We start from the raw sequence: 23,848 nt of genomic DNA on the forward strand, positions 1-23,848 counted from the left end.
AAAAAATTAAGCCGGTGCGGAAAAAGGGAAGACTGGTCAGAGGGGTTTTGCTAAACAAAAAGAATGCCGAAAATGAGCTGCCATATCCCAGGCCAGGGATCTTCCTGCGAGCGCCAAACATCTGATGCCAACAAAAAACGGGGGCGTCTTCATCCTTGGTTTCGAGCCCGAAGCCCGAACCTGGACCCAACAGAGGCGAGGCCGACGACATACCTGGATTTCCAGAGGTTCAACATCGCCTCCTTGTCCGTGTTTTTGCTCATGCACCATTCTCCTGAACAACAAGCACGGTAGCACGGTGTAGGTGTAGGGTGTAGCTATGTGGAAGAGGGCCGACGTCATGCCAGGCAGGCCAAACCATTCCCCCCCAGAAATCTAGGGACCCGGAACACCCAACGTCTTCTTGACCCGTGGTTTTGTTTGCGACATAGGCGGGCTTCCTGGTCTCAACCCTCTCCTGCCTCCCTCATCCAGCAGCCAGTTCCTTTACGCAGTACTTTGTACTTTGTAGATCTTTGGCATCTCTTGAGCGGATGAGTATGGATGACATGACATCACAAGTGTTCCTCTCCCGTTTTTCTTCCCAAAAAAAAAAAAAAAAAAAAAGGGGGAGGCTCTAGAAATGGAATGAACAAGCAGATTAATTTCTAGGTTCTAATAGTCTATGGGTCATCGAGTCGGCCTTTTCATGTTGCTACCGATACTGTTCTATAATACGTAGTACGTTAATCCCCCTAGGTAAAAACGCCGTGTGTGCGTTTGTGTGTAGGTGAGGGTATCCAAGTCCAATACCAACTCCAGGAACGTAAAAAGGAAACCGAGCCACCCGCCGAAATCCTCAGGGTCTTTCAGGGTGCGTTCTGTGTGTGCGTGCGTCATTCCTAGGTCCTCTCCAATGTCATGCGCCCCTCAAACCCAAAAGCCAAAGAAATGCGCCCCCGCCCGCGTGCCGTACCGAAAAGCGAAAAGAAAAAGAAAAACTCCCAGGGTATGCAAACTGTTGGTGGTGTTCCTCTATGCCCGAAGCCATCGCCGTATTCCCACCCAGCCACCCACCCAGCCCAAACACACAAGACACGTCACTTCGTGGCCGCCGCCGCATGTTATACACAAGAGTCGTTCGCAACGGAAAAGAACGCTCCCTACCCGCTCCTCGCCTGCAGCAGATGCAGCCTTCGCGGCTCATCGCCTTCCCCGACCACGTGGAACACGCCATGCAGAAACCCCGACGAGAACTGCCTCCTGTGGCTCAGCAACGGCCTGCGGTGGCTGCTATGCGTGGAGGCGGGCGTAGCCAAGGCGCTGGCCGGCGGGCTGGGGTCTCTGGATACCGGGGCCGAGACCGCGTGCGCCGCCAGCATGTAGGATGATGATGCCGCCGGAGGGGTCCGGGAAAGGGCCTCGCCCTGCGCGGCGGCCTCGACGCTGCTCCGGCTGTGGCTGTCCGAAGCCGCGGCGGCGGGGATGCCGGTCATGCCGAGCGTGGCGGCGCGGAGCCTCGGAGAGCCCGGCGCGGAGGCCGGCGCGCTCAGGGCGGTGAGGTAATCGGGGAGGGCCGAATCTTGCGACGTCAGCGGGCGGACGGGGGTGCGCAGGGCCGTGTCGTAGCTGGGCACGCGGGAGAGCGCCGCCACCTCGAGGAAGTCAAGGTGCTGGGGCGGCGTCTCGAAGCCGGACGCGGGAGCGGGCTCGCCGCTGCTGTGGCGGGTGAGAGGGGTGAGAGGGGTGAGGGCGTCGCCGCGGGCCGCGTCGGCGGGGTAGGAGGTGACGTCCGGGTGGATCGCGCCGGCCGCCGAGAGGTTCGAGGTCCACGACAGGTTCCGGTGGCGCTGGTCCAGGGCCATGCTCTGCAGCCTATGCGCGAGCACGTCGGGCTGGATGGCGCCGCGCTGGAGCTGCATCGCGTGCAGGTTTTCGGACGACGCCGACCGCGAGCGCGCCCGGAGGGGGCTGCTCACGCCCGACGCGGCGCCGCTGGCCAGGTAGGCGCCCGAGTCCATGTCTTCGTAGAGCTGGTCGAGCTTGTGGAGCTCGTAGGCCGGCGGGGCCATGGTGGCCGCCTCCCGCGAGGCGCCGTTGGGCAGCTGGCGGTTGATGGCGCCGTTCTCGTCGGGCGGCATGTTGGGCGAGATGAAGATGGACACGGGGAGCGTCGCCCGCAGCTCCGACACGTGGCCGTCGGGGTTGTTGAGCGACACCACCACCTTGAGCTTGTGCCGGATCTTGATGCCCTTGGCGTTGACGTCCTGCAGGCACTGCGTCAGCCTCTTGGGCAGGCCCAGCGACCTGTGGACGACCCAGCCCTCCTGGCCCTGCCAGCCTTCGGGCCCGCCGTCCTCGATCACGTCTTGCCAGTGCTCGGCCCGCGTCACGGGTATGGTCCACGTGTCGATCTCCCTCTCCTTCTTGTGCTCCCGGACGGCGGTGCCCGTCTGGATGATGAAGTCGTGCACCTCCATCAGCTTGACCGTGATGCTGCCGACCTCGAGGCCCTTGAGCAGCGGGGTGAGCCTCATCTCCAGGGGGATGCAGCTGCCAAACACGACGGCCTTTTGCGGCACCACGATGGAGTAGTCGACCTTGTTCGGCCAGATGTTTTCGATGCTCATAGCGTGGAGGAACTCAAGGGCGGACGCCTGCAGCGTCCGGATCACGCGCAGCGACTTCTCGGCGGGTATGTCGGGGTGCAGGATCTTGTTGGGGCGGCTGACGACCGCCTTCAGCTTGTACGTGATGCTGGCCTCGCGCAGGCCTTCGACGCTCTCCGTGGTGTCGCCGCCGAGCATCAGCTCGAACGGCCATTCGTAGTTGCCCGGAGGCAGCGTGACGCCCTTGGTGAGCTGGCGGGACCTATCTTCCGGGTCCGGGGCGCCCACGCCTGCGAAGGGAGGCCACCGGTGTTCCAAGATCGTCACCGTCTTGTCCGTCTTGTGGCTGGACATGCCCGAGGGGGTCACCTTGGTGTCGGTCCAGCTGGACGCTCACCATCAGCACTTTGGCACGAGCTTCATGGAAAAGGGGGGCCCGGGGGGGGGGGGGGGGGGGGGGGGTTGTTCAGCATGACGAAACGACATACACATAGCGAGCGGTCCCTGTGAGCTTGAGCTGGATGGACTCGACCTTCAAAGGCGACGAGATGCAGAGCACGAGCGTGCCCTTGAGGAGCTGGGCCGCGGCCTCGTGCTCGTCGCCGCGGAAAACGACAAAGTCATTGTCGAGGCTGTCGAGCGGGGCCGGAAGTCAGCAACCTGTCGAAGACGGCGGCATGACCTGAGCGCCTGGGCTTGCCCCATCCGACTCACCGTATATCAAAGTATGCGCACTTGTCCCTCCCCGACGACGAGAAGAGGTTGAGGGACCTCATGGCCTTTGGAGCTGGTGTAGGTGGCAGAAGGTGGGATATGTGCAGAACCGCTCCACTCTGGGGTGGAAGGGAAGACAAGAAGGTCCACGAGGGACACGGCGATGCTAATTAGTAAATCATGGGGTCGAGGAGGTGCATGGGGGACAAAGGCGCGAGCGAGGGGCGCGGGATGGCCGGGGAGAAAAAGACGAAACAGACGAGCCTGCATGACCTGGGACCCAAGAGATACGCGCGAGGGCCGTCGAGGTGGCGTGGGCGTGGGCGTGGGCGTGGGCGTGGGACATGGCACAGGATGGGGACCGGGCAAGTCCCGCGGCGGAAGCGAGGCCCAGCTGCTCCATGCTTCTGCGGTACCAAAGGCGGCGGCGGCGGTTGCTGCTTCGTCAAAGGTTTGCCTCTACGCATCCTTGCCAGATCTGACCCGTCCCATGTTCCCTGCACCGCCGGGATTACGCGATACCGCCCCCCGAAGATCAGAGGGGCTCACCGCCCGGTCTAGAAATCCCATGAGGCGGCTGCGGCCTGCTGCCAGCTGCCGTCAGCGGAACACCGACGTCCAGCCTTGGCAGCGAGATGCGGTCCCGAGCCGAGCTCAGCCCTCTCCCGTTTGGGCCCGTGTTGCAGCCCTCACAGGTCGGACGGATGCGTTGGCCGTGGTGACGCAGAGCATCAACCATCTCCAAGCATCTCTGTTGGAGTCACGTCAGAAGCAAAAAATGGCTAGCTAAAGGTCATGTGAGGGCCCCGATGGGGGGGGGGGGGGGGGGGGGAGGGGTTTTGGGAAAGCCATGGAATCAGAAACGCCGCTTTTGAGGAAGGAAAAAAAAAAAAAAAAAAGGCACCAGGGATCACCCAAAAGTCGCAATCCGCTGGCTCCACCCAGAAAGGTCAAGTTCCATACCGAAGCGTGGTGGGGCTGCTCCGGTTGGGCGTGGGATGGCGTCCAATTCTGCACGTTCTACAGAGTACGTACAACTAGTACCAGTATAGTTAGTCCCGGCTCCAGGCAAACGCCTAGCGACCGACGACCAACACACACCAAACCGATCGGTGGAGGGGAGGCATGCCTTGCCGGTGGTGCCGCTGGTTTGCAGAGCAAAACCCCCGGCCCCCAGCCGCCGGTCGCCAGCCAACAAGATCCGGCAGCCCTGTAAGGCACAAGGATGGTCGGTAACTTCATGGCGCAGCAGATGAGGCAGGACGTACGTGGAAGCCATCTACTATAATCCACACCAACGCGACAGGTCTCGCAAGGACCCGTTCAGCCTCCCCCGCCCTGCGTGCCGTCTCACCCCCGGGGCATCCAACAGGAGTTCGTGGATGGCTGTTCGGGGGGGGGGGGGGGGGGGGGGGGGAGGAGGGGGACCTCGCAGGACAGACAGCCCAAGGGTCGCACAAATCACGCCTTGCCTTGGTCGGAGCACACATCCACCAAGCCCAGATCCCTTGGCGGCTTGCGTCTGCGGTTGATGTCAGACCCAGCCACAGGTCAACCACCATGAAAGCGGAAGGTCTAGAAGACTGCCAATCTTGGCATCTGGTTGCGCCACCATAGACTTTGTCCGCTCAACCGCTTTTTTTTGTTCTTTTTTTCGGATGACCCGTCCCGATGGTTGAGACGCTCGCATCAGACCGTCATCTCCTTCAACACGGCGCTCGCTATGCGTTGGCATGAAGCTTTCGACTCGTCGGAACGCAAAGCGGGCAGAGATTTACACGCGAGCGCCATGGCGCCCCGTCAACAAAAAGCCCGCGTTGCGTCCAGCCTGGCGAGCGAGCCTTACCATCATCGTCATCCAAGTGGGACTCATGCGCCGTAACGTCACGGCAAATGCCGATCATCCTTGTCTCCGACCTGGCCGTGATCTGTTGGGCCCTATGGAAAAACGATACGACTTTTTCCATCGCCCGAAATTTGCCGAAGCATCAAGGCCTCCGAGATTGATACGGCGGTCGATGCCAAGGCTAAGAAGAAATGGAGCAGCCGTCCCCCGTTGGCTTACCGGGGACCCGGCCCATGGTGCGAAAAGATTCGGCCGATGGTTTCGGCCGGCCCAGTTCGGTCGATCGTGCCCCTTTGGATCGACCAGCAAAGCTCAGGGGGGGGGGCTCTCGATGCCTGCCTGCTCTGTTCGCTCAAGATCAGCAAAAACCTGTTTATGATAGTATTGCGATGGCTCTTACACTGTTGGGATTCACCGTGAGCGAGTCGGGTCGTGCCCTCGATCCCCCTTACAGGATTGGATCGGCAATCCATCGGCCGTTCGCGTGTTGAAACACGAACGGCCCACCTCGCAACTCGGCTCCATCAGCTTGGAGCTTCTGGATAAGCTCCGAGCGACTATTTTATTTTGCCCGGTGGTAGCGGAAAGTCCGACGTCTCGCCGATCAGAGTCGCTAAGGAGCCGCACGACCCGGATCCCGGCCGTTTGACATCAGCCTGTGTGAAACGGGCAGCCCTGTCAATCCAGACCTCTTCCGGGTACCAGCCGACGTTTACCCGTGGCTGCATCCTGACCATCAAGGTGTTAAGGTGTGGCGTGGCGCTCGGGCCTTGGATGCTACATGTACTACACAGTATAGTAACTACTCATTACGTAGTATACATGTCCACGATGGGGGCCAAGTCATGTTTTCAAGCTCGCCTCCGCGCTCTATGTATACGCTACGTCCCTCGATGCGCACATTCCAGACGGCACACATGGCGATTCATTTGGTTTCCCTTCTCCAAGAACGTTACCGAGCGTTGCCGAGGTAGCTTTTAGCACTGACGCTGCCGGGCTCGGCCATTCTGACGTGATCCCTCCCACTACGTACACTCTCTGGTGTCCCGAAAAAGCACAGAACCACAGAACAGACCATTACATCCGCCCGACAGCGAAAGTTATACGGACCGTGTTAAGTGAACACGAGGAAAGCGATCTCATCCGCAAGTCAACAATAACAACAACAGCCGAAATGTCGGCCCTCGCGTCCAATCAGCCTGGTGGGCTTCCTCCTCATGCTTTAGCGTTCCCGCGCCCAACCGCCCCGATCCTGAACCGGTTTCCCGGCTTCCTCTGTCAAGTAAACGGCGGCTCCAGCGACCCACGCGGCACCACACCACACATGCATTTGGCACGCATGATTGTCACCAATGCTTGGAGCATGATCGTACATTGCATGCAGCCCAAGAACCGCGGCTTGTCATAACGGCCATCGACACCGCCGCCAGCACAGTGTAGTATAGTACACAGAGGCTTCGGGTCGAGTGCCCATCTACCGTAATGTGTACCCAGCTGACTATCGTAAGGGAATCCCATCGGTAATTAACCTCTACTCTGCCTTGCGGAGCACCTCCTATGACACCGTGACCAATACACCCACACATGCCGCTCTGCCAGCGCGACGTCACATGCAGCCGTGGAAGAATAGGAGCCGACCAATGCTTGGAACGCATCACGAAAATGGCCTCGCATCGTAGCGGAGAAAGCACCGCTGACTCGTCCGTTTGGACCTTGCGCTTACCACCTGATACAAATGAAAACAGCTGAGCACAGGACGCATCGCGGGACGTACTTGATCGTTTCCCCTCCATTACAACCGTGCGACATGCTACAGCAGAAGCATCCAGAGACTACAACGTCTGCGCCGAGGATGCGCAAGAGGGGGAGCAACGCATGTCATGTTCTAGGTCCACAATCAGCAGCCACTAAGGCACCGAGTCATCCGGCTTATACTTCCTTCGCCTGGTTCGCAATCTTACTGTCGCCGAGGCGGACGGTAAGGCGGACAGGACGTCCGTCGACATGCGTAACGGCCATACTCGCTGCTATCCTTTCCAGCCCCCTCAGCTAGTCGGTCAATCCATCCGTCAATCGGTCTGCCGGTCGGCCAGTCGGTCGGTCAAGCAAATTCCAAAGCTAAGCCACGCAGTTTCTGACATGCACATATATCCAGGCATGTATCGGCAGGTATAGAAAACACACATCCAAACCCACACGCAAACCCATCCGTGCTCCACCCAGCCAATGAGCCCCCTCCTGTCGCCGGCCAGGCATCAAATCCTCGCCTCCATATCTTGATTGTCATGCTTTCACCCGGCAAGAAACTCCCACGCCGTTCAAGAAGAGCCTCGTGCTACATCTCTCTCAACCGCTCGTCTCCCCCTCCAACTGCGACGCCAGCTCCGTAGGTCGCGTCCATGTTCGAATATGCCCTGTAGAGGAAGAAAACGGAAAGCAGAAAAAAAGCGGTCAGTCAGCGATATGAACCCGACCGACCTAACCGCCCGCCAGGAGCCTGCGTGGAAGGGACGGGGAAGGACTGCCGCCGTCTTGCATACGTACCGTTCTTGCAGCTCGTCAGGATCGCGTCCGGCGTAAACCCGAGCCAGCAGAGCACATCGTCGTCCACGATCTTGCTCTGTTCCCGCGCATCACGTCAGCCAGGCACTTCCCCTCCTCCTCACACCTCTCCCCCGCCTCGTCATGAGCAGAAACAATAGAAAAGAAAACGCACCAATACGGGCGGCAGCGTTGCCGTCGTGGCCCTCGGCGCCACAGAGTACGGCAGCCCCTTGGTCTCCTTGGTCGCCAGCGACAGGTCCGAGTCCGAGCGCAGCCGGCTGCTGAGCGCGTCGGCCGCGTCGGCGGCGGCGGCAGCGGCGCCACCCACGCCGTTGGTCCCGGGAGGCAGAACGACGGTGCCTGGGCGGGAGGAAACCGAGCCGCGCTGCCGTACCGAGGACTGCGGCGTGTGGTGTGAAATGTTAGCAGATCAAGCAAAGAAAAGAAAGAGAGACAGATAGAGAGACAGATAGAGAGAGAGAGAGAGAGAGAGAGAGAGAAAGAGAGCGGGGCGGAAACAAGACCTACCGCTCTCGGCCGGTGCAGCATCCCCACGCTGAAATCCCACAGGCAGATCCTCCTGTCCTCTCCCACGCTCCCGAACCTGTAGCTGTGCTCGTCGCACCTCCACGGGTCGAACGCGACCGAGGTGACCCACGAGTGGTGGCCCTGGCCCCGGGCGATGAGCGCCGAAGCGCCGGGCCCCTCGGCGGGACACCAGATGGAGATGAGATCGTCCTGCCCGCCCGTCACCACGTACTTTCCGTCGGGGGACCAGCAGACGCAGGTGAAGCCGCCGTAGTAGGAGTAGTGAATGTTGAGAAGCCTTGGGGAGGGAGGGAGGGAGGGAGGGTTTTTTGGTTAGCGACGGAGGGTTGGACAGTGAGGGGAAAAAAAAGGGGGGGGGGGGGCAAGGCATACTCCTCGTCGAGGTAATCAAGAATCCGAAGCGTGCCGTCCTCGGACACGACGGCCAGGTGGCGGTTGTCCGGCGAAAAGGCAAACGCGTTGATGCGGTGGTTGGACAGCTTCCAGACGGCGACGGGGTTGGCTTTCTGGTTCTTGGAGTGGACCGACTTTTGCACGTGGATCTGGGACGAGTAGTTGATCCGGCCGGCGTCGGCGCCGGGTTTGCCGCCCCCTTTGCCGTCCGAGGGCGCCTCAGGGGCAAAGGGGGCATCTTCCTTCTCCTTGTCGTAGACCACAAGCGTGCCGTCCATGTGGGCGGCGAGGAAGAGATTCTCGGACCCGGGGATCCACTCGATGTGGGAGACGGGGGTGGCGTTGATGGTGCCCTGGATCAGCAGTCAGACGCGGATGATGGCACAGGTACCCCCCCCAGGGACGGAGGACGAGGACGTACGTTCTTGTTGAGCCGCATGTACCGCTGCGTGACGGGCTCCCACCAGAGGATCTCCCCGGTCGAGAAGCCCATCACCACGTCGATGTGCGTCGAGCTTCGCGTCACCCGGTTGACGTCATGGCACAGGCAATGGGCTTTGGTGAAAAGAATCTTGGTCAGATACTCGGCCTTGGACGGAGACGACAGGTCCAGCCACTGGAAGCCGCGGCTGATGTTGGCAAAGGCGAACAAGCCATCTCGCGGGCGGTCCTGCAGCCGCTTGGTGAACGAGTCGTGATGGATAACCCGGGAGATGAAGGACGAGTTGCTTTTGGTCAGGTTGTTCTTGGGCTTTCGGCGCTTGTTGGCGTCCTTCTGGGGGGCGGGCGCCAGGAGGGCGTTGGACTCGCCGAACGCCGGCGCGGCGGGCTTGAACCCCGCGACGTCGACGGAGCTGATGCGCCCGGCATCGCTGCTGCTTTCGCGGGGGTCTGTGGAGGACTGGGCCTCGTCGGCAGGGTCCTGCGCGCTTCCCTGCGTCCCCTCGGACCGGGAGCCCGTCCGGACCGGGGGCGCGAGCGGAGTGACATCGAGGTTGAGGAGGGTGAGCTTGGTGCCGGCGGTGGCTGGTTGAGGGGTGGTTGCGAGGGGATTCGGGTTGAGCACGGGAGCCTCGGAGGGGTGCGGCGGGGGGGTTGCGAGGTGAAGATCCTCCTTGAGCACGTACAGGCCTGAGCATGGTCAACCTCATGTCACACACGCGCACGCACGCACGCACGCCTACGCTCACAGACACACTCATCCCCCACAGAGTATGTGTGAGCCGTGAGCCAGCTTTCATTCAGCTCCTCCACCTACCCTCGCCGACCAGGAATTGGTACTCGGGCCCCGAAGGGTTCGTGAGCACGTTGTTTGTCTCGATCATGGGCAGAGGCGAGCCTGGCGGGAGCCCGTATTGTGCCGAGGGCGGTGGGTATCTCGGCGGAGGAGGAAGGACGCTGCCGCAAGCTTGTCGTTAGCCCATGCCAACGAGGCCGTTGCGAGGTGAGAGCTGGTCGGCCCCGAGCCAAGCTGCCGGGCCTGTCACGGGCCTGTCTCATCCTCGTCCGTCGGATTCCCAGCTTCCTGTCTTACATCATGGTGGCTGCTGAAGAGTGGTCCCGGGCGCTGCTTGGCTAGGGTAACGGGCCGTGGTGGACCTGGATGGGGGGGCGCGCGCCGGTGCTGTCCAAAAGGGCGCCAAGATCGATAATGCGAGCGGCTTGCAGGCAATGGAATTTAGCGGGATTCAGCCTTGAATGAGTATGACATCATTTACGCCTCATAAAACGCGCAGCGGGTTGAGGCATGTGAGGGCGTGAATGTCACCGAACTTGGAGGGTTGAAAACCTCAACCAGCGTTCCGCAGTCTCGTGCCACCGTGGACAGTCAGGGCGTGGTGTGCAGGGGTTCCGGGTGCTGGCACCCGCTGGCGTGCACCCGCTGGCTGGCATGGAGGATCGACGGCACGGCGGGAAGACTGTGGGGTAACATTAGGTGCTTTAGCTGGGCGCCGAGACGACGAATGGCACGGCAGAAGCCTCTCCAACATGGCTGCTAGGTAGCTTTCCTCGACAGATCTGGGGTAACTAGCTAACTACCTTACTGCCCGCGTAGGTAGCTCGGTGCATTGTAGCGTGAGAGTGCCGGCAGTGTATGTAGGTAGTTAGTTAGGGAACGGTTCCATGGAGAGGGACCTGAGAGTCCAAGTTTGTCGTCGATGCTGCCAACATGTCGAGACAGTCCCCGTCTCGGTTTTTGGCGGGAACCTGGAAATTTTGTGGTTGATGAACCCCCAAGGGACCTGAAAGTGGCACATGCTAGGTAGGTATTATACACAGTACGTACATTGAGGGGAACAAACTATCATCGTCACAAGACCCCGGAGGTCCATGCAACACATGATGAAGTAGGCATTCTTCTCGGTCGGCCTTTGGCGTCCAAAGCTTCGGGACCTGACACACCAGAAATCCCTTCTCTCTCCACTCATGGTAAAAGAGTTGGTTGATGGAGCCTCATGTTGCAGACGATGGAGAGGAGGATGGAGAGGAGGATGGGGAGAAGGATCTGGGGATTCATTCGCTGTCCCCCTCGGGTCCCCTGTCGCTAAAGTGGGTCCCTCGACGTCAGCCTGCGGGGCAGAACTTTCCCCAACCGAGCGCCAGCTGGCGACATGAAGCTCTCCCAAATTGGGGGGGAGGGGGGGACTCATGACATTGGACATCGACATCCCCCAATTCAACAGCGCTCATCTGCATCACCACAGAATCCGCCATGGCCTGATCTTCACGGCATTGCGAATCCACCATTGCTTCTATCCGTCACTCGTTCCACCCCTTTTCTCGGGCGCCGGCTTCGACGACAGAATCCCCTGCCCTCCAGCCGTCAGGAGCTACTCTCCTTTTCCTCCCGCAGCTGGCCACGAGGATCATGGCATCATCGGAACCCAGAGGGAGAGCAAGCTGATCCAACCGTTTCTGCAACATGGCCACAGGTATGCGACCTTTCCGCGTGCAGGAACTCGCCCTTCGGTCCCCAAGCAAGGGGGAGCCCAGCAGGAGCTGACAGGCCCGCTGCAGCAGTCCGCATCTGCGTCTGCGGCGACGAGGGCACCGGCAAGTCCAGCCTGATCGCCTCGCTCGTCAAGGACGTCTTCGTCGCCAACAAGATCCAGGCCGTGCTGCCCCAGGTCACCATCCCCCCCACCATCGGCACCCCTGAGAATGTCACCACCACCATCGTCGACACGTCGGCCCGCCCCCAGGACCGCACGACCCTGCGCAAGGAGATACGCAAGTGCAACGTGATCCTTCTCGTCTACTCGGACCACTACAGCTACGAGCGCGTCGCCCTCTTCTGGATGCCCTACTTCCGCTCGCTAGGCGTCAACGTTCCCGTCGTGCTATGCGCCAACAAGTCGGACCTGGCCGGCTCGGGCAGCACCCCGCAGGTCATCGAGGAGGAGATGCTGCCCGTCATGGCCGAGTTCCGCGAGATCGACTCGTGCATCCGCACCAGCGCCAAGGAGCAGCACAACGTCATCGAGGTCTTTTACCTGTGCCAAAAGGCCGTGACCCACCCCATCGCCCCGCTCTACGACCACAAGGAGGGCCAGCTCAAGCCCGCCTGCGTCGCCGCCCTGTCCCGCGTCTTCTACCTCTGCGACAAAGACCAAGACGGCTACCTGAACGACGCCGAGTTCCACGAGTTTCAGATCAAGTCGTTCGACAAGCCCATATCCCAGGCCGAGCTCGACAATATCAAATCGACGGTCAGCAAGGCGGTGCCGACATCCAGCGCCGAGAAGGGGCTCGATCTGGCAGGGTTCCTGCATCTCAACAAGCTCTACGTGGACAAGGGCCGCCACGAGACGATATGGGTGATCCTCAGAAAGCACCACTACACGGACAGCCTGAGCTTGGAGGATAGCTTCCTGCATCCGCGGTTCGAGGTTCCAGACTATGCGTCGGCGGAGCTCAGCCCGGCCGGGTACCGCTTCTTCATGGACCTTTTCCTGACGTTTGACAAGGACAGCGACGGCGGCCTGAACGATGAGGAGCTAGCCGCGTTGTTCGCCCCGACCCCTGGGCTGCCCCAGTCCTGGGTGGAAACATGCTTCCCCTCCTCCACCGTCCGCAACGAGGCCGGCCACATCACCCTCCAGGGCTGGCTCGCCCAGTGGAGCATGACCACCTTCCTCGAGCCCAAAACCACCCTCGAGTATCTCGCCTACCTCGGCTTCGAAGGCCCCAACGCACGAGACTCCACCACCGCCGCCCTCAAGGTCACCAAGCCGCGCAAGCGGCGGCGCAGGCCCGGCCGCGTCGAACGCAACGTCGTGCTGTGCTACGTCCTCGGCTCCGCAGGATCCGGCAAGTCGTCCCTCCTCGAGGCGTTCCTCAACCGCCCCTTTGACTCCCTCTACCACCCCACCATCAAGCCCCGCCGCGCCGTCAACAGCGTCGAGCTCCACGGCGGCAAGCAGTGCTACCTCATCCTCGAGGAGCTCGGCGAGCTCGAGCCCGCCATCCTCGAGAACCAGGCCAAGCTCGACGCCTGCGACCTCATCTGCTACGCCTACGACTCGTCCGAGCCGGACTCCTTCTCGCACATTGTCGACCTCCGCAAACGCTACCCGCAGCTCGACGAGCTGCCCGCCGTCTACACCGCCCTCAAGGCCGACCGCGACAAGACCACCCAGCGCGCCGAGCTGCAGCCGGACGCGTACACGGCGGCGATCAACATGCCCCCGCCGCTGCACGTGAGCGTGACGTGGAACAGCATCAGCGAGCTGTTTGTCGCGCTCGCCGAGGCGGCCACGAACCCGAGCACGGCCTTCCCCAGGAGCGAGGAGCCCCAGGACAGGACGAGCTTGTACATGGCGCTGGCGGCGATGGGGTGCGCCGGCTTGGCGGCGTTTATGATTTGGAAACGGTCGACGAATGCCGTTTAAGCATGGGGAGGAGGGTTGTTTTCTTTTCTTTTAGAAACTCAGGGAGGGAGGAGGGGGGGAGACAGCAGCGGCCTGGTGACGGCTCGGCTTGGGAGTCTGCCAGTGTCTTTTGCGAGGCGATATTGGGACCGATATTGCTTGATGTAATCTGCCGCCGGCGTGACCCGGGCGCGTTTATTTTCGTTTCTCTTGTCGTCTCTCGCTGGGGCTGGAGAGGGAGGGATTGTGATACCCACATACATAGCATACGCAGACATAGCGACACACATACACACTCGCAGCATCTACACGGGGCAGGGGACAGACGGGCTTTTGCTTCTGTCCCTCCCCCTCATCGGTAGGAGTGGCGCATCGGTGCGGAACAACGGCATTAGAGGGGCTTAGTAGCAAAACAGCAAATAGAACCAAGAGTTCGTCGTCTGACGCTTCGGTGGTGACTGCAGCAACAGGTATCAAGCCAGTGGCGTTGTAAGGTCCCACTGGCCGCGGGAACCATGGAGCGCCTGTTTGGCTCCGGCGGGCCGGAGCCATGGATTGCAGAGCATGGAAGAAAACATAGAATGCAGCCAAGGTATTTGCTCATCTTGCGTCGGCCTTCATTGTATGAAATCCGGGCCATGGAGGCCTTTTCAACGGCCGGATACTTCTTGGCTCGTCACCATCCACGAGACAGACCCCCCGGTTGGGCCGGGCCATCATCATCATTCTCATCCCCTCTGATCCACGTCTACACTTTGGCTAGGGCCAGGCATGATGAAACCAACCAGTCATGCCCGCCTTCCCCTGGCTACCGAGCAGGTCGTCTACGAAGTGCGACAGAGAAAGCCGAAAAGGGGCTCCGACGGACCGAACGGGTGCTTTTTCTTTTGGGAGGGACACACAGCCACCAACCCCCAGCCATGTCCATCGCCGCTCGGGGTGGGAAGGGGGAACCTGCTCAGAAACCCAGAGAGGGCGGGCCGGCGGGCGCTCACACGCTCGCTCACACCCGGTAAAAGCAAAACGCCATGTAAAAGCTCGCCGCCTCCATCTCCTCATCGCTCACCAGCAGCTGGCCCGTGATGCGGTCGCGGACGCCCATGCGCTCGCTCAGGGCGCCGAGCTCGCGGTCGTCGCGCTCCGAGGCCCACACCTCGGCGAAGGGCTTGTGGTACTGCAGCTCCAGGTTGTAGTCCTCGGCCAGGGCGCGGAACGCCTCCCAGGGGACCACGTACTCGGGCACCTCCTCGACGGCCTCGTGCAGGAAAAAGTTGTACTTCCAGCCAAAGGGCGGGCGGAAGATGCCGTCGGCGGGGGTCGGGCCGGGGAAGCGCACGCGGTAGATGTCGTTGCCCCAGGAGGCGGTTTCTTCCTCGGGCGGGGATTCGCCCTCTTCGAGCTCGCCGTCTTCCTTGTCTTTTTCCTCTTGGGCGTCTTGGGTAGCGGCGGCGGCGTCGTCTGGGCCGGGCGGGTTCTCGCTGGCAGCGGCCGCCTCCTTGGCCTTTTTCCTCGCCTCCATGCGCTTGTTGAACTCGACCACCTTCGCGCTGATGACGTCCGAGTTGGGGATGCACCCGATAAAGCGGCCGCCCTTGCGAAGGGAGCCCGACACGTTCTGGAGCATCTGGCGCGCCTTGGCCTCGGTCTCGAAGGCGTAGTGCATGCAAAACATCATGCTGACCACGTCAAACCCCCGGCTGCTGCTGAGGTTGTTCTGCGAGAAGCCGACCTGGCGCACGATGTCGATGTCGCCGATCGACTCGGCATAGCAGTCCTTGACGTGGAAGCGGGCGTCGAAGATGCGCGGCGGGCGCCGATGCGGATGGCCGCCCCGGCCGCCCCGGCCGCCGCCGCCGCCGCGGTTCGCCATGCTCCGGTACCGCTCCCGCGCCTGGTCGATCGACACCTCGGCCGGGTCTAGGCCGACGTACAGGTCCACGGGCTGCGGCGCCTGCTGCCACTTGAACAGGTCGCCGCCCTTGCCACAGCCGATGTCGAGCACCAACAGCCGATTGCCCGAGGGCATCCCGCGCTCGCGAGCCCCCGGGGAGTGGTCCTCATCGGGCGCGAACTTTTGGATGATGCAGCTCTTGATCCAGTTGTTGAAGGCGCGCAGGCCCTTGATGCGGCTGTCGGTGCGGCGCCACTCGCGGCCGCGTTCGGGCACGGCGTTGTAGTGGGCCTTGACGACGTCATTGATGCTGGACCGTTGCCGAAGCTCCTCCTCGGCCGCCTCGCGCTGAGCCTGGCGCTCGCGCTCGAGGGCGCGCTGGCGGATCTGCTCCCTCTCGGCCTCGCTGATGCGGGCACGCTGGCCGGGCCGTTTGAGCTTACGGGGGGCCTCGCCGGACGGGGTGGTGCCGGTGCCGCTTCCGGTGCCGCTGGGGGACGGGGATCGGGGTCGCTTTTTGGCGGGGGCTAGCTTCTTTGCGTCGAAGGGCTGGGGGATGTCATCTTGGTCGTCGGCCATCTTTTTTTTCTTTTCCTTTGTCGGAGGCCAAGGGGTTTTCGTCTTTTGGCTGTGGTAGAGCTTGTTGTTTGTTCTCGAGTCCTCGTCAAGGCGGAGGAGGAATTGGGGGGGGAGGGAACTTGAACCTGGATGAAACAAAAAAGGGAAACAAGGTCGTGGACTGGAACCCAAAAAAGAGTCCCAGAGTGGTACAAGGTTGCGATTGTGGTTGTTGAGGTTTCCGGGACAAACAAGAAAAAAAAGAAAAAAAAAAGAAAGAAAGCAAGGGGAAGACAAGAAAGTTGTGGCAAGTGACAGGGTCGATGGTCGACTTGATCTCACTTCTGGCTTCCTTCACTTCCTCCTGCCCATGGCCTTGCAGGGCCACAGCGGCGAGCCGGGGGGGCTCGAGGTCCCCACTGGGTTCCACTGTGGTTGGGGACGGCCAATCAGCTCAGGACATCCTGGGCCCCCCCCTGGAGTGACGCGAGCTCTTGCAGCCTTGCGGCCCGCCAACCGATCACCGACCTCACACTCCAACCTGGAATCCATCCACTGCATCCACTGCATCCACTGCATCCATCCATCCATCCATCCCCACCACAAGCTTCCGTTGTCTTTGGGTTGTTGCGAACCGATCCCAAGCTTCCCCCCTCCCGTCAACCTGACACCCCCCGCAACACACAGAAAAGATAGAAAACGGTTAACACATCACAACACTCTCGGCTGCCATTCTCCATTCCACCCCCCCCCCGCACAACGAACGACCTTCTCTTCCATCCTCCTCGAATTCCGACCCGAGCAGCGGCCGCTGTCTCCCACCACCTTTCCACTCCGCCCCTCCCCCTCTTTCTCTCCCATCTCCCCCGTCCAACAGCCAACAGCCAACCGCCATGGGTTCAGATCCGCAATACGCAAAGTGGCCGCTGCTGCCGCTGGCCCAGCACGTCTTCACCCTCACCAACCCCTACGCCTCCAAGCCGGCCCAGCAAACCGCCGCCAAGCAACTCCAGGATGCCATCACCGAGCACAAGATGGCTCCCTTCTACCGCTACCTCGCCCATCCGATAGATGGCGTCCTCAATGCCGTTGGGGAGGCGGGCGCCGGGAGCGCCCAGCGCAAGCCGCTGAGCAGGAAGAGCAGCCTCTCGGGGATGATCGCGCCGGGGGGCACCGCCGCGGCCGTGACGATTGCTTGGGACGAGGGCTTGTATCAGTCGCTGCAGGCCGAGAACGACAAGGAACTCGAGGAGTACAAGAAGGAAGAGGAGGAAGCCGTCGAGAAGGCCGGTGAGACCGAGATCCAGGCCGCGCGGGGCAAGAGGGCCGAGTTTTGGGCAAGGGTTGGCGACAAGGTGCGTGGCTCGCCCGCGGGAACGCTCGAGGTCCGGAACGGTTTGCTGATGCTTGTTTGTTTTTTTCCATCGACAGGACAAAGCCATCGCCGCCTACGAAGCCGTCTTCGAGAACACGGGCATCCTCGGCACCAAGATCGACCTCGTCCTGGCCATCATCCGCATGGGCCTCTTTTACGGCGACAAGCACCTCGTCAAGAAGCACATCGCGCGGGCCAAGACGCTGGTCGACGCCGGCGGCGACTGGGACCGCCGCAACCGCCTCAAGGCCTACGAGGGCCTGCACCTCCTCACCGTGCGCAGCTACAACCTTGCCGCCCCGCTGCTCCTCGACAGCCTGTCCACCTTCACCTCGTACGAGCTGTGCACCTACAGCAGCCTGGTCATCTACGCCGTGCTCGCCGGCTCCGTGTCCCTCAAGCGCGTCGACTTCAAGTCCAAGGTCGTCGACGCCCCCGAGATCAAGGCCATCCTGGGTGACGGCGAGGACAAGCTGCTGGCCTTGACGGGCGCCATCTCGGCCGGGCCCGGCGCCGACGCGGAGATGCAGGACGCCGCCGCCGCCGCCTCCAACAAGGTGACGGCCGTCAACCTGACGACGCTTGGCAGCACCGCCGACCAGTCCGAGGCCGAGATGGCGGTCGATTTCGGCCCCCTCGCCCAGCTCGTGAGCAGCTTGTACAACGGCCGCTACAAGCTCTTCTTCCAGGCGCTGGCGCTCGTCGAGGAGCAGTTCCTGACCCAGGACCGCTATCTGCACGAGCACCGCGGCTGGTTCATCCGCGAGATGCGCCTGCGCGCCTACCAGCAGCTGCTGCAGAGCTATCGCGTCGTCGGATTGGATAGCATGGCCAACGACTTTGGCGTGACGGTGGACTTTTTGGATCGGTAGGCGTTTTCTTTTTTTTTTCCCCTCCGTTTTTTTTTCCTGCTACCGTGGCAACCACAAGAAAAACAAGGACTAACCCATGGCGCGCCCGCTCGCACTCCTACGCACAGCGACCTCGCCAAGTTCATCGCCGCTGGCCGCATCCCCTGCACCATCGACCGCGTCGCCGGCAACGGCGTTATCGAGACCAACCGTCCGGACGATAAGAACAAGCAGTACCAGGATGTGGTGCGCCAGGGCGATCAGCTGATCACCAAGCTGCAAAAGTACGGTCAGGCCGTGCGGCTGCGGGGAAGTGAGCGGGCTTGAGTTTGGGGAAGAGGGAGGGGAGAGGGGGGGGGGCTGGCGAGGGAAACGGAAGGGGAACCGCAGGAGAAGGGCAGAGCGGAGGGCAAGGGGGGTTTGCCTGCACCCTTGTATGATGATGACGATATCTGCCAGATCCTACACCCCTGAGCTGTCAGCCAGGCATACATATCTTAGACTTTCTGTGAACAAGGGCCTAAAATGACAGCTCTGTGCCCCCGTGCCCGTCTGGTTGGCTGGCTGGCTACCTCTCGATGAAAGGCATATTACCCCTAGCACACACACATGCATACATACTGCGTATATATACACATGCACACGCACACGCACACGCACACAGACACAAAAAGCGAGGTAAGAACTGCAAGGTAATGATGAAGAGCAGAAAAGGCTAGGTGGGGGTACCTTCAACCAAACAAAGCAGCTAGCAGGAAACTCCACAGCAGAAACAACAGCCCGTCTATGCATGCATCATCCGTTCCCTCCCGGTTCCTTGGTTTTTGCCTCCGTTTCTGTCCGTGTCAAGACCCAACGGACAAACCACCCGCAACGCCAAGCGTCTCGTCAGCGGTACTTGTCCATAAACTCGCGGTGGAACTTGACGATGCTCCCGACCCACTCGGTGCCCGGCGCCAGGAAGGTGGTGCGGAAGTGCAGCGTGCCCTCCTTCTGGCCGAACCCGGAGCCGGGCACGACGCACACGCCCGTGGCCTCGAGCAGGCGCATGCAGTAGAACTCGTCGGGGGTGCGGCCCTCGGCGGCGGCGGCCTCGGCGGCCTTGGGCGGCAGCCGGATGGTGGGGAAGAGGTACATGCTGCCCTGGGGCGCGCCGCACTCGACGCCCTCCATCTGCTCAAAGGCCTTGTGCAGGGCGGTGGCGCGCTCGTGCAGGCCGCGGTAGATGGCGTCGTACTCGGCGCGGTACTGGTCGTAGCTGGGGTCGCCGGGGCGGGGCGGGTTGACCATGAGGTCGACGAGGCACTGGCCGATGACGGGGGCGCAGAGCATGATGGAGACGAACTTGTAAATCTCGTTCTGCACGGCGGGGTCGAAGCCGACGAGCTCAAAGTAGCCGCCGCGGTGGCCGCACTCGCCCACCATGCCCTTGCTCACCGAGTGCAGCGAGGCGAGCTCGACGGCGTCGTAGGCGCCGGGCTGCTCCTGCTGCAGCCGCCGCAGGGTGCGCTTGAAGCTGATAAACTCGCCGACGAAGACGTTGGTCTGGTAGACCTCGTCGGCGATGACGACGAGGCGCTTCTCGCGCGCAAAGTCGAGGACGGCGCGGATGTCCGACTCGGGCAGGGACGCGCCCGTCGGGTTGCCCGGGTTGATGATGACGATGGCGCGCACGTCGATGCCGTCGGCCACGGCCTTGTCGTACGAGGAGCGGATGGCCGACACGTCGGTGCCCCAGTTCTTGTGCTCCTCCAGGTAGTAGGGCACGCACTGCGCGTCGAGCACCGAGAGGGAGGCCGTGTACAGGGGGTACTGCGGGATGGGGACGAGGACGCCCGAGCTCGAGTCCTTGCAGATGATGTGCAGGAGGGTGTTGACGCCCGAGGAGGCGCCGGCGGACAGGTAGATGTCCTCCCACCGGGCGGGGAAGCCGTCGCGCCCTGCGGGAATGCGTTAGCCGAGAGCCCGGGTCGTCGCGGAGGTTTCAGGGAGGGGACGGGGCGAGAGAAACCCACGCTCGAGGAACTCGGCCACGCTCTGGCGAATGGCCGGGGCGCCGTTGCTGGCGCTGTAGGCGCCGACGGAGCCGACCGCCTTGAGCAGCTTCCTGGCGCGCTCCAGCACGTCGGGCTTGTAGCCCAGCTCGTTCACCAGGACGTCGGGCTTGTCGAGCAGCTGGGGGTTCTCCAGGAGGCTCAGGACCTGGCGGAAGAAGGTGATGGGCTTCTGGTCGAGCTGCTGCGGGTTGCCAATGTTGGCCGAGATGACCTGCTTGAAGGGCAGGTCGGTGGCGCCCTTGGCCAGGGCGAGGCGGTACTCCTCCGACTTGACGGCCAGCTCACCGCGGACGGCATACTTGGCAGCCCGGACGTGCTGGTTGATGGTGTCGAGGTTGAGACGGCGGCCAGCTTCGGACCCCATGTTGCGTGTGGATGCCGGGATGTTCCGAGGAGCAAGAGAAATGCGACGTCCGGCGCGGATCGGTAGCGGGGTAGTAGCAGCGCTGGAGAAATCTAAGGGTGGTGGTGATGGTTGGTGAATGAAAGCCGAGGGTTAGAACAGGGTCTCGAGGGACAAGGATGGGTAAGGCGGTTGTTGGTTCCGTGTGTGTGTGTGTGTGTGTGTGTGTGTGTGTGCTGCGTCAAGCTTCCATCCGAGGTTGGGATGAAGGCTCAGGGGCTCCAGGGGGGGGGAGGGGGGGTGGGGGTTGAGAGAGTGAGAGTGTAAGAGTGTACGAGTGTAAGAGGGTAAGAGGGTGAGAGGACGAGTAGGTGAGTAAGTGAGGAAAAGGCTGATTGTAGGGAAAGTGGATGCTCGGAGCAGGTGTGGGTGCTTGAGGATGAGATATATCCGCCCGTCTGGAAAATCAATTGAGAGGTTGAAACAAGAGAGAAGCAGAAAGCCCGATTCGACCTCGTCGGTGACCACAGCAGACCCCCAAGTCTAACTGCGTTTGCCCGTGGGAAATCAACGCATGAGATGCTAATTGTCTCGTGTCATCCGACATCCGACTTATGACTGATGTGTTGCCGGGGGGGCGGGCCATCCCGGAACACCCTGGGGCTGGCGCCGTTGGTTCCGCGTGTAGGTCCCTGCATTGTATGCGAAGGCCGAAACCGGGAGAGACGAGGAGAGGGAGAGAGAGAGAGGGAGGGAGAGGACAGACGGATGGATGGCTCACGGCCCCGAAGCCCGAGGGACTTTCTTGTGCATGTCCAGGCAGGGAAATTTCCAGTTTCTGTGTTGTTTTCTGCAGCGGCGCATCTTTTTTTTTTTTTCTTTCGATGTGGCAACTCGACTTGCACTTGATTCAAGCTCGAGGAGAACTTGGCCCCCATCTTTCAAACAAACAAACAAACACAAAAGAAATAAAAAGAAACCGGAGCAGCAAGACAAAATGAAAAAAAAAAAAAAAAAAAAACACCGCTATTTACCTCGCTGTCTGCTTGAGCTCTGCGAACTCTGCAGCGTCTGGACCGCGCCCTGCCTCAACGCCGGGTTCTGAACCGCCCCGCGACGGGCGAGCTGCGCCAGCAGAGGCGCCATTGTACTTTAACGGGCCGGTTGTTTGGGGGAGGGAAAAGAAGACCCGAACCGAAGACCGAAGCGGTGGCTTGGGAACGACACGACAAAAGGGGAATTCACCTCGATGTCAGTCGATCAATCTGGCCTTTCGGTCGCGGCGTGGGGGGAGCGGGAGAGGCAAAGCTGCAGAGAGAGAGAGAGGCTGTTAGACGGGCGTGGGTTTGTGGGGTTTCCCTTGACGATGCACAACGGCCAGTCAGTGAGGTGATCTGATTCATCAGCCCAGGGCCAAATGGCCCCCTGTCCCACGCCGGACTTACTGTGAACTATACAGGTGTTACAGGTCAGCTCTGGCGCGCCATTTCCCGGTCCTTCGCGGTGGGGGAGATTGAGGAAACCGATCTGACCACGACCCGACGAGGTTCACCACGCTACGGGGCGTCTGGCGCCCCTCTTGTATGAAGCAGCACCCACGGGCAGTATGGCTCCGAAAAATGGAGATCCGTTGAGCCCCTCCCCGGGGCGGTGAGCTTGGCCTGCTGGAGGGGATCACGGGTTACCACGGTCGGGCTCCCGAGCTTCCCCAACCCAGATGGGCGACGGCACCCGCCTAGCGACTTCGGACCGCCGTGCAAGCAAGCGAGATCTGGTCTGACGCTCAGGCACCATGGGATGACGTTTTGACGGGACCTCTCACGATGGATATTGTTGTCCTCTGCGTCTCGAGAGAGCAACCAACCTCTGGCAGGGCACAAACGTGACATGGGATCTTAGGCTGGAGATGGTATCCCCAGAGATGTACAAGACAGGTACAGAGGTGCCTTGGCCCCCGTTACCGTACCTGATGATGCGTTTTGTGTCAAGTGGGGAAAAAAACCACTGGTGATTTGTCTGCTCCTGCTTGCTGCTGCTGCTGCTGCCCCCTCCCCCAAAAGAACAGAAAGCTGCGCAGAAGCTGGAAGGGGAGCGAGGGGAACCCGAGTGGGCCCCGCCCGATCCCGCCCCGCCGTCCAATCCCCGGAGCCGAACCATTGGCAGGGGCCCATGCAACACGCCGGCTTCCGAACCGCTCCACACGCAAAACTTCCCACCTCCAAGGTTGAAGCCATCGCGACAGCACCGCCAGACGACGACGACGACCACTACCACTACCACTACCACCACCACCACCACTACCACCACCACTACCACCACCACCACCACCACTACCACCACCACTACCACCACCACCACCACAACAACAACAACAACAAACGACGACACCGGCCGCCACCAGCCCCCGCTGCCCCCAGACAACCAAAGAGGGTGGAAGGCACCGCAGACAACCCGCCCCCTCTACCTCTACCTCTACCTCCACAACCACAACCCCCCTCGGACACCCGGCCGCCAAAAAGTCTGCCAACATGGCACGGAAGGCCAAATCCCGCGTCATCAACGTGCGCCTCCTCTCCATGGCCATGACGGGCTACTTCTACACCTTTACGCGCCTCCGCACCGCCCAGCCAATGAGCATGATCAAGTACGACCCAATAGGTACGCAACATGGCTCTGCCATCCCTTCCCCGAAAAAGCATCTCCCGTGGTGGGCGGGCGCTGGCATGGAAAGAAATTTTCTGTAAACAAAACAAAATAACAAGGGCGAGGCCGGAGGGTCGGAAAGGTGGGAAAGGAGCTCCAGGGAAGGGAACACACAGAAGAGGAGGGGGCCGTCGAGGGACAGGTCCGGCTGCCGCCCACACAGCCTACTGTAGCGTTTGCGCTGTGTGTCGTGAGAACCCGAAACGAACTAACGCATCCATCTCTCTTCTTTCTCGTCCGCAGTCCGCAGGAGGGTCCTCTTCCTGGAGCAAAAACGAAAGGGCAAATAAGCCAGCCAGCCAGCCACGACCACCCAAAGAAACACCATCGATCTTGGCTCTTTCAAGGGACAAATGGGTGGGGGGCAAGAGGGCAGAAGGACGGGGCGTAGGGACGGCTCAGTTGGTTGGTTGGTTGGGTGGGTGGGTGGTTTGGGGGACTCATGGTTCCCCCCCTCCCCCAAGCTGAGGTTTGTTTCTCTCTGATGAGAGAAAGAGGAAAGGGGAAAGGATGTTGCTGCTGCTGCCACGGACGAGACGAGGGGGCCAGCAACCGCACAGGCAAT

At 61.3% G+C, this 23,848-nt stretch overlaps 7 protein-coding genes across 7 annotated transcripts; 3 read left to right on the plus strand and 4 right to left on the minus strand.

Annotated features, from left to right (window-relative positions):
* Positions 1-1,142: 1,142 nt before the first annotated feature.
* Positions 1,143-3,364, minus strand: VTJ83DRAFT_7375 (uncharacterized protein; the record flags this gene model as incomplete). Its single annotated transcript, XM_071014190.1, has 3 exons — positions 1,143-2,973; positions 3,077-3,220; positions 3,303-3,364. 3 exons carry the CDS (start codon positions 3,362-3,364, stop codon positions 1,143-1,145), a joined length of 2,037 nt encoding a protein of 678 aa, XP_070863592.1.
* Positions 3,365-7,494: 4,130 nt separating this feature from the next.
* On the minus strand, positions 7,495-10,173 carry VTJ83DRAFT_7376 (uncharacterized protein; the record flags this gene model as incomplete). The annotated part of the gene is made up of 8 exons (XM_071014191.1): positions 7,495-7,562; positions 7,693-7,768; positions 7,865-8,092; positions 8,221-8,518; positions 8,614-8,987; positions 9,056-9,765; positions 9,893-10,032; positions 10,169-10,173. The coding sequence occupies 8 exons, from the start codon at positions 10,171-10,173 to the stop codon at positions 7,495-7,497; spliced, it is 1,899 nt and encodes a 632-aa protein (XP_070863593.1).
* Positions 10,174-11,557: 1,384 nt separating this feature from the next.
* Positions 11,558-13,526, plus strand: VTJ83DRAFT_7377 (uncharacterized protein; the record flags this gene model as incomplete). Its single annotated transcript, XM_071014192.1, has 2 exons — positions 11,558-11,567; positions 11,653-13,526. The coding sequence occupies 2 exons, from the start codon at positions 11,558-11,560 to the stop codon at positions 13,524-13,526; spliced, it is 1,884 nt and encodes a 627-aa protein (XP_070863594.1).
* A 982-nt stretch (positions 13,527-14,508) lies between these two features.
* Positions 14,509-15,975, minus strand: VTJ83DRAFT_7378 (uncharacterized protein; the record flags this gene model as incomplete). The annotated part of the gene is made up of 1 exon (XM_071014193.1): positions 14,509-15,975. One exon carries the CDS (start codon positions 15,973-15,975, stop codon positions 14,509-14,511), a length of 1,467 nt encoding a protein of 488 aa, XP_070863595.1.
* Positions 15,976-16,847: 872 nt separating this feature from the next.
* Positions 16,848-18,507, plus strand: VTJ83DRAFT_7379 (uncharacterized protein; the record flags this gene model as incomplete). The annotated part of the gene is made up of 3 exons (XM_071014194.1): positions 16,848-17,309; positions 17,386-18,197; positions 18,309-18,507. The coding sequence occupies 3 exons, from the start codon at positions 16,848-16,850 to the stop codon at positions 18,505-18,507; spliced, it is 1,473 nt and encodes a 490-aa protein (XP_070863596.1).
* Positions 18,508-19,068: 561 nt separating this feature from the next.
* VTJ83DRAFT_7380 (uncharacterized protein) lies at positions 19,069-20,601 on the minus strand (the record flags this gene model as incomplete). The annotated part of the gene is made up of 2 exons (XM_071014196.1): positions 19,069-20,120; positions 20,196-20,601. The coding sequence occupies 2 exons, from the start codon at positions 20,599-20,601 to the stop codon at positions 19,069-19,071; spliced, it is 1,458 nt and encodes a 485-aa protein (XP_070863597.1).
* Positions 20,602-23,108: 2,507 nt separating this feature from the next.
* Positions 23,109-23,573, plus strand: VTJ83DRAFT_7381 (mitochondrial 54S ribosomal protein bL33m; the record flags this gene model as incomplete). The annotated part of the gene is made up of 2 exons (XM_071014197.1): positions 23,109-23,238; positions 23,527-23,573. 2 exons carry the CDS (start codon positions 23,109-23,111, stop codon positions 23,571-23,573), a joined length of 177 nt encoding a protein of 58 aa, XP_070863598.1.
* Between the last annotated feature and the right edge of the window lie 275 nt (positions 23,574-23,848).

Source organism: Remersonia thermophila, chromosome 7, assembly GCF_042764415.1.
Source record: "Remersonia thermophila strain ATCC 22073 chromosome 7, whole genome shotgun sequence".
Classification (NCBI taxonomy): domain Eukaryota; kingdom Fungi; phylum Ascomycota; class Sordariomycetes; order Sordariales; family Chaetomiaceae; genus Remersonia; species Remersonia thermophila.